The sequence below is a fragment of the Microtus oregoni genome, unplaced genomic scaffold (assembly GCF_018167655.1).
Source record: "Microtus oregoni isolate MIOR12 unplaced genomic scaffold, Mior012 000031F_ref0000149, whole genome shotgun sequence".
In the NCBI taxonomy this organism is placed as follows: Eukaryota; Metazoa; Chordata; class Mammalia; order Rodentia; family Cricetidae; genus Microtus; species Microtus oregoni.
Window position 1 is genome coordinate 15145345 of NW_024543090.1, and position 15594 is coordinate 15160938.

General features: G+C 42.1%; 1 protein-coding gene across 4 annotated transcripts in view; it reads left to right on the forward strand.

The window, feature by feature from the left end:
* Fmn1 (formin 1) overlaps positions 1–15381 on the forward strand; it is a 368593-nt gene extending 353212 nt beyond the window's left edge. For all 4 annotated transcript variants that reach the window (XM_041678896.1, XM_041678897.1, XM_041678900.1 and 1 more), the window contains 2 exons: positions 10136–10220; positions 11672–15381. In XM_041678896.1, coding sequence (XP_041534830.1) covers positions 10136–10220; positions 11672–11716 — 130 coding nt within the window. In that variant the 3' untranslated portion in view covers positions 11717–15381. The remainder of the gene's footprint in view (positions 1–10135; positions 10221–11671) is intronic.
* The last annotated feature ends 213 nt before the right edge of the window (positions 15382–15594 follow it).

Consider the following 15594-nt stretch of genomic DNA (forward strand, 5'->3'; position numbering starts at 1 on the left):
ACCTAAGGTATATCTTTATGCTTCAGAAGATCTGGATTTAGGGTGGGTCCTCCTACCTCAGATATTTTGATCAAAAAAAAAAAATCCTCACAGGTGTACACAGCAGCTTAGGTTTTAGTTAATTTCTTTCAAACTGATGAACAAGAATAGTCATTACAACATCCTTTAGCATTTAATCCATAGTAACTTAATATTTACCAGCTTATGTCCTCCTCCCAACATCCAAGACATAATCCTGTTCTCTATTGTGCCTTAGGTGGCAATTTCCTAGCACTGAGCCCAATGTGTGTTTACCTGCTTGGGAAGGGCCTCATAATACAGTCAAATGTCATTAAGTGGGTATTAGGATTCCTTGTGATGGAGGAGGAAAAAGTGATCTCAGGAAAATGTGAAATAGAGGACTTTGGGAATATCACTGGTCTCCCAAAAAGACCTCCTTCAGTAGAGTCATAGGGGAAACAAGCCAGTTGGGGATCAGTGGCTTGCTAACTAGGGAGACCATTGGCATCACCAAAAAGCACTGTGGAAATATGAGCCTATTTACTGAGTCAGGATCCCATGGAATAGGGCCTAGAAGCCTGTAGTCTTAGGACCCATCCCAAAATGTGTCCTGTGCTTGACTAAGACTTGATAAATGCCTTGACTCTGCTGCCCTTAAATCTGAGATGTAAACATTTGGGCAACAGCTCCCCAGTGATTGTTACTTAGCCAAGTTTAGAAAGGACAAGACTTAGGTCATCCTGAAGGTCTCTTCAAACCCTAAGTTCCCGAAATTTGGGGTAAGAAACTGCATGTTGACAGAATGGGTGAATTCTGTTACTTAGAAAAGGTGGGGGTAAGGACATTCAAAGGGGTCACATTGCAAATTGTGGGCTTGGAAGACTTAAGCACATAGGTTAGAAGAATTATGTAGTATGACCCCTGGGATCAGGCCAATTAGATACTATCTTTTCTGTTTGGTTAATCATGCTCATTTTCTCACGTATTTTCATATTCTCATGTAAGCTTGTAGCACATAAACACATACTATAAAAATATCTATTATGGCAGTGACTTAAACATATGCATTCAAAATAACCATTATGTCTCAGGTTATGATATCCAAGTCATGAGACTATTCTTGAAGAATTTATTGTAGTGATTTCAGACTGTTCCCATCATGAAGTTTTCTCCAGCCTCGGTTTAGCTGTCTGTCCTGAAAAGTGCTGAGGTTTCACTATGCCATCAACTTGAGCACTTAGTGATTTATTTTTCATTCATTTGGTACTAAGCATTCTATTTCTTTAAGAAATTGTATGCCCAAGAACATTAATGCAAAAGTCTATATATAATTTTTATATTCTCTATAGTACCTATTTCCTTATATACAGCAAGTACTCAGTTAATGCTGAACACATACACAGTTACTGTGTTTTATTTGGTCCTGTCAAACTGATTATAAGATTTTATGTCTATGGCTGGTAAGTGAGACATCTTAGTTATTTTGATACTGGTGGTAGAATACCTCAAATAAATCCCATATAGGTCATTTTTGCCCAACAGTGTACAGTCTTAATAAATGTGTAAACAGAACAGACAGGATGAGAAAGACAAAGAACAACTGCTGGGGTAAAAGAATTCTCGACTGCATTACTTTCAATTTGTTTTGAAAAAATAAAGAAGTGAAAATCCTTGGGATCCATTGCTATTCCAAGCCTCAAACTCCTTTGGCGCTCAAAGAGAGACTTCAGAGAATGTCTGTCCACACTGTTTCTCTTGCTTGGCAGAGATGGGTGGAAACATGAAGTAAGTCTTCGTTCAGCCAGGATATCTCTGAAGTACTTATGTGTGGGACTCCTGACACGTCCAGCCTTAGGCAGGTATACAAGAGAGGGCTACCCAGGTAGTATGATTTGAGGGGTGCCAGGAAGGCTCCCTGCTCCAGACAATCTCGTCACTCTCTTTTGTTGTTATTGAAGCCACTGCAGAAACAGTCTGTGTCAATTCTAGTCTTTGTTGAGACTCAGTAGGTGGTAGAGGTTTCAAAACCAAAAGGTGGGGGAATCAGTATCTGCAAGCATAAACCTGCCTTCAGTATCAGCATCCGGATTGTCTTCCAGAGGCTGCCTGCCCTTTCCAGGGGCTCTGTAGACTTAGGACACAGCTTCCTTCATCCCCAAGCTGCCTCTTGAATGCCTCTCCCAGGAGAGGAAGGGCGGCGATGGTGCCTATCACTCCGCACTTACACCTCTGGGTTGGCTGGGGTGTTATGTCTACCAAGTGCAGAGTGATTGGCTTTAACTGATCCTGCATTCCAGGGTAGGTCTAGCCCCACGCCACTTCCACTCCCCTGTGGCCTGGGCAAGAAGCTCTGCCAACGGAAGCGGCCTTTGTTGTGCGATTAATCACTCCAAGTCAAAGTGTGTTTAGGTACTAGAAGTGATAACCCTCGAGAGCTACGAAGTGGCTGATTTGTGTAGCTGTTGAAATCCGGGCCAAGAGAGGACATCCTTGGTTGTAAGTAGATATCTTACTTAGGCTCAGAGTAGGGGAACTGTCGCATTTCAGGAAGCAGAAATCATAGGCTAATTCATCATGGAATAATTTTTAAAGGAGAAATCCTGATATGTAAGCAGTTAAGTGTCCTAAGCCCTAGGATCTGTGTTAAATTCCTGCTGCTCTTGTTTTGTGACAGCTTGTGAGATGGACCTGAGGGCCGTGAGAGTGGAGAGCAGAGGGTGGTGGTCAGGGTCAAGGGTCAGACTCCAAGGAAAGAACAGAGCTAGGAGAGCGTGTGTTTCTAAGTATGTTGCCCCACTGGCCTGCCTGTGATGAATGAATTGGAGTCTCTCCTTGTTTCTCATTCTCTGTGGCCTTTCCCTCTGTTTTTACCTTCTTTCCCTTTGTAAAAACGCAGAAACTAACCAGAGATGTCCTCATCAACCGAAGTTTCTTTTCTGCAGAGGAATTAACACTCTGAGTCTTTTTGTTTGTTTTTTTTAACCATCAGTGCAAAGTGACCTTAGTTATTTCCTTGACTTTTATAACTATTAATCATGTGCTATGGTTCTACCATTAAGAATTCAGAAATGCCTAGAGAATGCATTCTGTAAAGAAAGATAAAACGATAGTGGTTCCCGTAGTCCCTGTTGGTCTCGGGGAGTAGTGGAAGGTCACTTATTTAGAATTGTGCCTGGACACTAGCTCAGTTGCCTTGAACCATGAAGAAACAACTTGATTCAGCAAACTGAAGACAGTACTTTGTGGATACATGAGGGGTATCTTGAGACATGATCCAACTCCACAGGGCCAGAGCTGTCCAACATCCAGAGAGACGTATCCATGTACTGGAAAGAGGGATGCGGCACCAAGGGAGACCCCAGAATATCCCCAAAACCCACTGAAACAGCCTGCATTATGACAATCCCCTCTACATCAAAGTGCTGTGCCCGGTCTTCTCTCTCTGAAGCGGCATCATATCGTTCACGTTCAGTGTCTACATTCAGACAGTTTACCCTGGTGGCTCTAGTGTGAAACCAAGGTTGTGAGCACTTCCCTGGGCAGGAGCATCGGACACACATCCTTTCTCACGTGTGTGCTTTCCCACAGGGCACACTGGCAGCCATTTCAGTTTGCTAGAGCCTGCCATGACTCCTGGGGGAGCTTATGGATTGCAGTAAGAAAGAAGAAAAGCTAGTAGGATTTCCAGAAGTTTTGCTCAAGCATTTATGGACCAAAGTTACAGCTTTTTCTCTCTCTAACATACGCATGTTGGAATGCTTTCTCCTGTATTTAAAATTACATCTGGAGGGCTCAGCATATAATTCTTAAAGTAAAAACCTAGGTGCTTTTAACTACCAGCAGTCATGAACAACTCTGTGTGATAGTCTAGAGTAAATGTTTAGACCAGAAACAAAAATAGAACCCACATTGCAGCCAGAAACAGAAACAAGTTCCTAAACAATGGAGTCAAGGAGAAGACTGAGCTTCTCTGTATGGCTAGAAATTGTCTAGCCAGCCTATTTTCTTTCATTACATGCAAAAAAGAAAAGACCATCTTTACCTCCTGGGTGGGATAAGGAAACACCTGACCTGGGACAAAGTTGTAACTCCCCTAGTCTCGGTTCCCTTGGGGGTGAAGTGCCCTGGACACCTTCAGGAATCGTGGCATGTATACGTGAAGTTGGCATGTATAAATATTTAGCATGTTAGGAGGCCTACAGTGCCTTTTCTCTTATATGTTTATAACTAGAACTAGACTTCTTAAATGTGTGGGGGATCTTTTACTCAAAAGTCAGGGTGGCAAATAAGTTTGCTAATAAGTCTTTTACTAAACTTTTAAACTGATTAAGATGGAAAGATATCCATTCTTCAGACATGTGCGCTAAGAACTGACATGCAGACACAGCATAGATTTGAAATAGGAAGGTTCCCTGGTAGACACAAGGCCTGTGATTTCCTCGTGTGGTTCTAGTATGAAGAGAAATAAGACCCCCAGTTCTGAGATGAAAAGCCCTAAGCACCTCAAGAGAGGCTCAAAGTGCTTTGTCCACTGAGAAAAGAGAAATTACTTCTGCATAAGAGAGATGGAGAAAGTTTTCATGACTTTTCCACTTGAGCTAGAATGGAAGAATGGAAGGAGATTTTTTTTTTAATTATTTGTTTTTATTTTATGTGCCTTGGTGTTTTGACAGCATGTATATCCATATGAAGGTGTCAAGTCCCCTGGGACTGGAGTTGTGAGCTGCCATGAGGTGCTGGGAATTGAACCCGGGTCCTCTGGAAGAGCAGTCAGTGATCTTAATCTCTGAGCTATCTCTCCAGCCTGAGAAGGAGTTTGAACACATGAGTAAGAGAGGAATAGTACCTGATATGGCTGTCATGTACAGCCAATTGGTGGAGGTAGCCATGTTTAAAACTTCCTTAGGTTTTACATCAACAACATTACTTAGGAGTAGTAACATACCCACTTTTGACGGATAAGGAAACTGAGGCCAGAGGGGTTAAGTACTTGTCTAAGAACATTTATCTCCACAGGTCTGGATCTAGAAAAATTAAATTTAGAACACAGGGAAGAAATTTGACTGCTAAGCAGAAGCCTTTGAATCATGTACTACAGTTTAAAGACTGGTAAATCAGGGTCAAATCTGGTTTTTTTCCAGTGGTTGTGAATAAAGACTATTATTAGAGCATAGCATTGCCTGACCTACCTGCATATCCCATGTGTGTTATTATTATACTACAATGACAGAGTTCAGTATTTGGAACACAACATACCACCTGAAATATTTACTCTCTGGCTCTTGATGGAAAATATTTGCTGACCTCTGCTCTAGCTGATGGGATCATTTGAAGGTGCTGGAGAAAGAAAGGCATATCCTTAGTCATGCATCTCTACTTGGGGTCACCTTAATCTGTAGGATGGCTTCAAAGGAGCTAGGCTATTTTAACATGACTTCAGTTGTCTAAACTTCCATTCCTTCTCATCTAGGCCCCCACACTAGCCTTCCTCCAAGTTTCCTAGCCAAAACTTTAAGATTTTTAGAGTCCAGTCTAGTCACAAAAGCAGGTGAAATGTGCTAAGTGCTAGAAAACCAGACACTCCAAGGGAGTTGGCAGAGAGCACTGGTCAGTTGCTAGCTTCTGGCTGATGATGAGGGTGATGGGAACAGCCCCACGCTGAGCTGGTCCTGCTGTGCCTGATGCTCACTGTGCAGTGCTGGCCCTCTCAAAGTCGGTGGAATTTACTGCTGAGGATAGACAGTGACTAGTAAGAATTTCCCAGTTTGCTTTATGCAGGATCCATCTTGGACCTGCTGATGTAGTCGCCACCTGTGATTGAAGGAACTCCTGCCTATTGTCCTCATCACTGTTCTTTTTTATCATTTATTTTCAATTTGCATGTGTGCATTATGTGAGTGTGCACATACATGCATGGGTGAGTGTGTGCACATGTGAACGTGGAAGCCATGTGTCTGTGTCAAGTGTGCTTTCCCAGTGGTTCATTCTCCACCTTAGCTTTAAAGACAGGGTCGTTCACGTACCAGTTGGCTAGACTGGCTATTGAGATCCAGGGATCCTCCTGCCTCTGTCCCAATCCATCATTACAGTTATAGGCATATGCCACCACTACTGGCTTATGTGTGAGTGCTGGGAATTCAAATTTAGGTAGTTATGCCTGGAGGCACCTTACCATTTGTACCATCTCCGAAGGCCTCCATCACCATTCTCGATACCTGAATTCCTTTAAAGATTGATTGCAATAAGTTATTATCTATTATTCAGTTACTGTATGTCAGGTACAGTGCAGATACTGAGGACAGAAGTAATGGAACTGTGTCCCCACTCGGGAGAAGCTACAATCTGCTGTGATAGGGAGCTAGTTAAAAATGATCACAACACAGTAAGATATGTGAGCCTTAGAACTGGTCATCAGAAAAGAGCACAGAATCCACTCTACCCAATTAAATGTTCATTTATGTAACTAGCCCCTAGTACCGTTACAGTGTGGCCATGACTGCGGGTTAGTTCCTAACCCCTCATCATTTTTTGACCCACACAACAACTCCCCCAGCTCCAACTCTTGGGTATCCAAAGGACCCAAAGAGTGGACACCAAGACACTCAGGAAGTGGGAGGGTGATGCGAGCAGAAGCCAGGTAGCAGGCCAACTCCAAAAGCAGGGACCAGAATTGATAGGTAGAAAGGAACCATTAAAGCAAAAAGATGGGCCAAAATGTTCCCTTCAAGGTAGTTACCATGAAATAGATAATTGCTCCCTGAACAGATCCTAGCTGGCAGAACTCCAGAAAGAATACACACTGAGGATACATTTGCATCTCTGTCATCTACGTTGGAAAACCTCTCTTTAATGGTTGTTCTCCAGTATGGTCTGACCTGGTGGTACAATCTGTTCTTGGCTGGATATAGTCACAGTTGTTGTCTCAAATGGGCAGCTTTAGTGGACAGTGTGGTATAGACACTCAGACCTATGACAGTGTCTCTCCGCAGCTTTGCAGATGTATTACTTCTTGGGTTCTGTAACTCCTCTTCATCATTCCTCTTTGTTTCATTTTTATTAACTTTCTGATACACCGGTTACCATGTTAAACTCATTGGAGTTACATTCTATACATGGACAGAAAGATTTGATTCGTGGATATATGTTCCAAACAGTCAAATCCTCCAAGAATCAAGCCTCTCAGTCATTTATAGATGATAACATGTACACAATTAATATAAAGTGAAAGGTTGTTTTTTTTTTACTTGAAACCCTGAAGGGAAAAAAATGCTAAATTTTAAATGTCTGTGAATTGGTCAATCTTTTAATAGTTAATTTTTTTTTTAGAATTTTGAGGAAATTTTAAAAGTAAAATGCATGTTCTCATCACCTAGAATTACATATTCTCTAAGAGTTTAAATAAATAAAATTATTAATGTTATACATTTAAAATGGAATTCACTTAATATACTGCTCAATCCCTTTTCTCTTTTATCCTTCCAGCAATCACCTCTCTCAATAATTTAATATCTTTCCAGTCTCTTTTGGATACTTTTGTGTGTGTTGAGTCTATTAATGACATTATAATTCTTTTCATGTGCCTGTTGACCATTTGTATGTAATTCTTGAAGAAATATTTGTTTGAATCTCTGTCCATTTGTGGAGAAAGTAATTTCATCTTTAAAAAAAATAACATCTTTATTAATTCTTGGAGAATTTAAAACAAGATATCTTGATCTTCTTTGCCTACCACGACCCCACCTCCTATTGGTTTGTTTGCTTGTTGTTTGTCCCTAGAAGAGCTATCTTATGACCAGATGCCCTGGTCTTCTGCCTCTTACTGTAGTGGGAGCTGCGGGCTGTGTTCCTGACACCCCAGCTCCTGGTCACCTGGCTAGCTTATGCCCCGAAATAACAACACACATTTTGTATTCTTTTAAACACTGCTTGGCCCATTAACTCTAGCCCTTACAGGCTAATTCTCATATCCTGGTCAACCCATCTCTAATAATCTGTGTAGCATCAGTCTTACTGGAAAAGATTCAGCATGTCTGACCTGGCAGCTTGCTTCATGGCATGTGCCCCAGAGAGCTGAGCTATGGCGTCTGTCTGAGGCATCTTACCTCACTTCCTCTTCCTCCCAGAATTCTGTTCTGTTTACTCCTCCCACCTATGTTTTAGCCTATGAGGCCAAGAAGTTTCTTTATTACTTAATCAATGACCTTCCTCCATCATTTCCCCTTTTTCTGTTTAAACAAAAAGGAAAGGCTTTAACTTTAACATAGCAAAATTACATATAACAAAACAGTTATCAAGTAAAAGTTACAATATTTACATCTATTTTATCTTTTTTCATAACTAAGGAAAACTATAACTATCTATATATTCTTTAACTCCATCAAAGACTCCAGAAGGATATAATATTACCTAAGCAAACAAGAAATCCAAAACTCTAGAAATGACAGAGACATCTCGCTACCTGGACAGTCACCCAAAGTTTCTCTGTACTGTTGGGGCATCCATCTTCAGCCTACAGACCCATAGTTTCCAGCAGACTTTTCCATGAAGCAGGAAATTTCAAAGGCAGTTCAGTCACTATCTGTTGTGTCCTGCAGAATGTCTCGCAGACTCTTTCATGAATCAGGAACCCCGAAAGACCATCTCACCTTTAGGCAAGTTCAGCAGTCCTCTCTCTGAGGGTTCTCTGTGTCCAGTTTATGCAATAGTCCAGGCAAGAGCAGTTTCTTGCCCAAATGGCTATCAAACTCCATAAGGATCCTCTTCGATGCCCATCTTCCTCTTTAAGTAGATTGATGCTGCCAGGAGCAGTTGTGTCTCATTGTCATGAAAAGCCCTAAGTTATTAAAACATTTAAAATGCCATATTCTATAATCTTTGAAAGATATAAAGAATGCCTATCTAAAATATATCTATGTACATCTAGAAAATCTTAACTAACATGACTACAAACTTGACTATTATGATTATCTGTTAACAACCTATATACATTACATTTTTACATAAACTACACAATCACAATACCTTAATCAAGAGCAGAAATACATATACATATAACAAAATTGACCTTAAATTTATATCACTAAAGCAAAATCCATATCAATGCAAATTATTCATACCTATCTCATCTTACAGTCTCTCTGCCCCATCTTCCTACGTGTTCCCTGAGCTTCAAATATGTGTTGTAAATATATTTGTTTATATTAAATTACATATGTTAATATAAATTTATTTATATTTATTATATCATTGACAAATTTATTAATTGTAGTGGGTACCATAATTTTCATCTTTTTATTTGAGCTATAAGCATTCATAAATATTCTAGACAAAAACCCCACATCAGATACATGATTTTCAGTTTTTATTTACATTTTTAGGTTGCCTTTTCACTTCACTGCAGTGAATTTATGGATTTTATGCTTATAGTATTCATACGTTTTCTCAAAATTTTCATTATCCAAAATTGTCTCAACATTATCCCCTGTGCAGACAGTCAGCCAGGCTCAGTAGACCATCTGCCCCGCCTACAGAATCCGAGTTCAGGATTCTCTTCATCCTGCACCGTGACATTGTTCACAAAAGCACAGGGCTTCTCCAGTGAGAACTGAGCTGTGGTTAAGCAGGGTAGCATTTACACCTAGAGTTTAAATGTAATAGCAGAAAGCTATTAAAAGCTCCTGGCTACCGTTTACACAGGGGATAATGCCATCCTGGCTGACAACTGAACACATAGACAACAGTCTATGAGACATATAATGGAGGGGGAAATGGTGGGTTTAATATTTACAACATGCCTTTGCTTTGTTTTGATATATTCAGATATGCAAATCCCTGCCAGTGTGCTCTAGGTACCTGCAGGGTTCAGTGTGTAACATACCCTACAGGTATCTATGGTAGGTATTGTTGTGGGCTTTCCTGTTGGTGCGTATGGATATCCACTGAGTGAGTGTCACTGTGACGAAATTACCTGACCAGACATTTCTCAGAATGTACCCCCGTGGTTATGGGACAATTAACTGATTAAACAGTAACCACTGACCTCCGCATTCAGAAGCAGTAAGATTTCTGCTCAACTCAACCTTACCTTTTTCTGCTCTTCCTCTCTTTCCATCTCTCCTTCCCATTTCTGTTTCAGGTTGAAAATGGCTCAGGCATCTGTCAGCAAACTGACATCAGAGAAGAAAGTGGAGACAAAGAAAATCAATCCTACTGCGAGTCTGGTAAGCCACGTTTTTCACCACGACCTCTAGGTTTATCGTTATACCTGGGCTACACTCCCGAGAGAAGGTGAATCTAAAGGACAAAACTCAGGAAAGAAATGGGGGATTGGTATCCTTCCTCCCATCTTAATACCATGCGGTTTAAAAACAAAAGTAGGCATGAAGGGACAAAGCATGCTTCTGTATGTGGAAACTGCAGACCCAACAGAGGTCACTTGGAATAAAGCAAATTACGTCACTTACCATTTCATATCCGCCTCCCATTCTCTCCCCCTTATCTCCAGGTGCCTTCTTCCTGAAAGGTTCCTGTGTATTCCCCATCATTCTTCCCATCACAGGAGGAGGCAGGATGTCCCCTAGGAGCTACTAAGAAAGTTGAGATGCAAAAATGTACAGTGTGCCTAATGTCACTTGGCAAAGACATGACAAAAAGCCTGAGCAGACAGGAGTGGGTCTCCTCACATATGTTCCTTATATTGGAAGCCAGCCAGTCTCCTTGTGCTTCCCTGAGTCTGAGGAAGTTGTCCTCCAGAGTCCAGTGTTCAGTAGAGGTCACAGTGATTCTCTACCTGTGTGCCACAGACTGGATTAGTGTCCGTCCCTGTTGCTGTGATCAAACACCCCACAAAAGCAACTTAAAGGGAAAGAGGGTTTGTTTTGGCTCCTGGTTGGAAGTTATAGTCCATCGTGGTGGTGAAGTCACAGAAGCAGGAGCTCGGGACATCCAGGTACACTCTGCCCGCAGTCAAGAAGCAGAAAGCAGTGACCACTAATGCTCAGCTCACTGTCTTCCTTTTACATAACCCAGGATCCCATCCCAGGAAATGGAAGCACCTATAGTGGGCAGGTCTTCCTACGTTAGTTATCTGAATCAAGCTAATCCGTGAGAGGTGTGCCCAGGGGTTAAATAAACCCTCACAGGCGTGTCAGTAGGCTTGGCTCCCAGGTGATTCCAGACCTTGTCAAGTTGAAAATTAACATTAACCATAGTACAGTCGGCATTGCTGCATGATTGGGAACCCAGGATTATTGGGACGGAGACAGCCCAGGTTTAAATCTCAGCATTGCCCTAAGACCTTAGTAAGGTTTCTTTCCTTTTTTTTCTCTTCGAGGGAAAGAGGGCAATGATAATTCCACCTTATTTTGAGGCAACAGGAAGGGCATGCAGAGTACCAGTTACGTAATAGGGGTTCCGTAAAGATTAGCTACTGTTCCTGCTTCCGTAAAGAGCAATAGTGGGGAGCTGGGAATATATTCCTCCACGCTGTGTGGTAGGTTGATGCGTTTTGTCCAAGGGGGAAAAAAAACAATAGAAATACTGTTACTTCTGTGGTATTTAGTACAATTATAACTCACCATTTCAGACCAGAATTTGAGAAAGTTACCAGAACTTAAGACAAAAAATGTTTAAAAAGTAGAAATGACAATGGATCTGTTTTCTTCTTGAACAGAAAGAAAGACTGCGTCAGAAGGAAGCCAGTGTGTCAACCAGCTAAGATGAACACAGAAGGAAAGTTCAGGGTGAGAGGACACAGCCCAGTGCTCCTTTAGACTCCAGTGCCAAGGGGAGCTCCCGACAGATCTGTTACAGATTTTTGCTTTGCTTATCTCCTTCGGAGGTCGTCTGCAGGAAGTGCCCTGTGCCGCCTTTGAGGGGTCCCTTGTTAATCCATGGGAACAGTGCTATGTATGGAAATATTACAGGAATATCTGATAGTTGTTTCTTATAGAAATCCAAAGCCCATGCTATAAAAGAATCAGAAGATGTACCAAAAATTTTTTGCATTTTAGTTTATGCTGAATTTCTAAGCTTCCCAGTGTATAACCATCATGGAAAAAGAGGTACCTCTTTTGGGGTGATTGCCGTGAGAGAACTCAAGCCTTGTTCCTCACACATTGTGGGTTTTTGTTTTGTTTTTTGTATTGGTCTTAATCTTGACCCACTTGTACCAAGATCCTATGGCATTTTTAACAAAAATGTTGAAACTTACCAGAACTGTTTTTGAAGAGTTAAACCTCACAGACTAGGGAAGTGATTTTTTTATAATGAAAATTATAATATAATGAAAAGGAAAGAGATTAAGATTTCCCATGGGTTGAGAGAGAGAGAGAGAATAATAACCATAAATCACATCCTGGAGACTAAGTTATGATGCTAAGAGCGAACATTGGCCATTGAGATCAGCTCACACAGCTAGCACGGCTTCCTGGCCACTAGAGATTCTGTAACAACTTCTATTAGAAACAGGGCAGGACAGACTTGGACCAAGCGTCCATGTGGCTTCAGATCCAGCTTGGACAGTAAATGAGTGCTAAGCAGACAGGCAGATGAGGTCTACATTGTGCCCCACAACTTGCTGCTTGGTCTCTTCCACCATTCCCAAGCAGTTTTCAGACAGGAGAGCAAATGTCTACTTTCATCATGGCCTTGACTCAAAAGCATGTGAAGGAAGGGACCAAGGACCATTTGCTGTCCAAAATGTGATGGTCAGAAAGAAGTTCTCTACCCTAAAGTGCAAGCAAGGTGGTTGTGTTAGTATTAACCTCTGAATGGACTGTCAGGGGCAAGCTGTGTTTTCCCACTCTGGCCCTTAAATCCGGAGAAAAGCCTCCTGGGACCCTTTTCCTACATTTTTCTCCCCAACACAACTGCTGTTTGAATTTCCCTGGTGAGAAAACGAGAGGACTGAGCATGAACTGAGGATTGAATTGAAGACTGTGTTCTTAAGCCTTGATGTACTGAAGGACTATGCTTTTCTTCTCTTGGTTGAGACGGTCTAGAGTTACTCAGAATCTTGCATCGCTTGCTGATCTGCCTACCTCTGGCTGTCTTGTGGGGCCTGCCTCTTGCCTCAGCAACTTTCTCAAACCTTTGAACTTGCCAGATACCTTAAATGTCTTCCTGGAATCTGCCTGCCAGGCTTCACCCCCCTCCCCGACTCAGGGACACTCTGAGAATAGATGCAAGGTAATGAAAGCATCACCACAGCCAGGCACAGTGCAAACCATGCAAAGCAAGAGTAGCTGGCACCTACAAGTCACAGTTGCCACATCCACGCGGGTGCTAATTGTCTTTCAGTGGCCCGAAGGAAGGGACGTGGTCACGTGGTTTGTTTTAATCAAAATGAAGGGATGAGACAAAATAGACAATCCAATAAGAAACCTACCATGAAGAGAATGTCTTGGCATCGCTGTTCTTTTCCTATTGCCTTTTGTATATTGTTTCTGTTTATTCTCGTTGTAACTATAAAGAAGAACAAAGGACTTAACCAACAAGGCAGATTGCACCTGTGGACATCCTCTTCTCTGTGGCCTCCTTGTTAGGACTGAAGTGCAAAAGGAAAGTGCTAGTTTGTCTCTACCTCAGGAGCCATGCCAGCGTTCTGTCTGCACAGCCTACACCTGATGGGTCCTGGGGATGGGATGAGTGGAACAGGAGGCTTTCAGTGGGGTTGATGCCACCTCGAGTCTCTAAGACGTTCATTAGTCATCACAGATGGCACTGTCTCTCTGTCCTTCCAGAACACAGCAGATCCTCCAGGCTGTTGAGAACCAGACCATACTGGGGTGGGGGACAAGGGACACACCTTTTTGTTTTCTAATATCTTAACTCTATTTTGTAGTACCCACCCCCCACCATTTAAAAAGTCAAAGACAAAACCAGCCGGGGTAAGGATGCTGCAGAGACAGCTCAGTAGTTGAGAGCACATACTGTTGGTATAGATAGCCTGAGTTTGGATTCCATTGCCCATGTTGGGTGGCTCACAATCGCTATCACTATCTCGAGCAATCTGACATCCTCTTCTGTCCTCCAAGGACACAATGCACACACAGTCATACACATACCTACACACAGACACATATGTATGCACATAATTAAAAATTAAAATAAATCTTAAAAAGCAAGCGAGGACATGATACAGCGAGATACATGGAAAAAATCGAAAGGTATACTTCCCCCCAAATATTTTATTTTACAAAGTAGTTTAAATTGTGTTCAAAATTGCTAGTAGAAAGTATGGGGGTTTTTTTCCTTGATTTTCATTTTCATTTTACTTTGCCTGTATCAAGGTGTGGCGGGGGGGAGTACCAAAAGATTATGGGAAACATGCATCCATAGATTTGGTCATCTACAAATAAGTTTAATTATTGAATCACAAAACAGGAGCATACTATGAAATCCAAAGTGGTAGGAGTCCTGACTAAGCAGGTATGAAACCAAATGGCTGTGATGAGTACCCACAAACCTTCCAGCCGTCTGCCTGGAGCCGCAGCTTATGTCAGGCTGTCTTTACAGTGGGTTTGAAAGAGTCCAGATTGTCTCTAAAAAGCCACGTCGAGAAAGGCACGCATTCTAGAGCCGGATGTGCCTCTGTCCTTCCTCTGGATTCCCCTGAGGGGCGTTTATAAGTGAGTGGAATATCAGAAGACCATGAATATCAAAATCCATAGTTTAGCTCGTGTGGCTTGAGGGACCCTGCAGGAGGGTGAACTGATCCGACACCCAGGTTAGCTACTTCATCTGCATAAGGACATCTGCAGTGCAGGTGAACCGAGTCCTTCCCGAACTGATAGAGTTGTGAAGGAAATTTACATCTCACAAAAGGGAGATAGCACTGGATAGGTTTTCATCTTCCAGCAATGGAAAGCCACTTAGAAGCTATGACCCATACAAAAAGGACCTAAAGAAACGCACCCCCAAAACTCAGTTCCACGGCTCTTCCCCTCTAGTCTTACACAATTGTTCTTAATGCTTGTGGCACTTGGACCCAGGCACAACCAGGCTCAGTTTCACAGCTGTATGTGACCAAGCTACTTCCCTCCTTCCTGCTTCCCAGTCAGCTGTTGACACCTTGTAGGGAACTCTCATGAATTTCACACTTCTTCACTCCCCTCCACAAGGATGTGCAATCTCCCAAACTCCCTCAAGATAACACTTGGCGGGGAAAGTGGAGAATCTGAAAGATTCTCAGCACATTTCACACGAGACCAGCTCAGTAGCCTCCTTTGTTGCAATGCAATGCCTTGTATCACACTTGGGGAATTTGAATACTTAACAGCTTACTTGGATACATGGGCACATTAAAATGGTAGCTCGCTGACTGTCTCTTCAGGTGTCATCAGGTTTCAAAAAAAAAAAAAAAAAAAAAAACTAGACAAGCAAAAGAAGCCATATGCTGCCCTTAAGTGGAACGTGTTGGCCTTCGTTTGCGCTCTAGCCCAGCCCAGCCCATCTTCAGACACCCTAGAGATGACCAGTGCCGTTGAGGCCTTTCATTCTCTGCTTTCCTCTTTGTTTCAGTCTTTCGCTCACACGAGCCCTACACTTTATTCCATACTGTTGTTATCAAACACACGGTCTGAAGAAGACTAA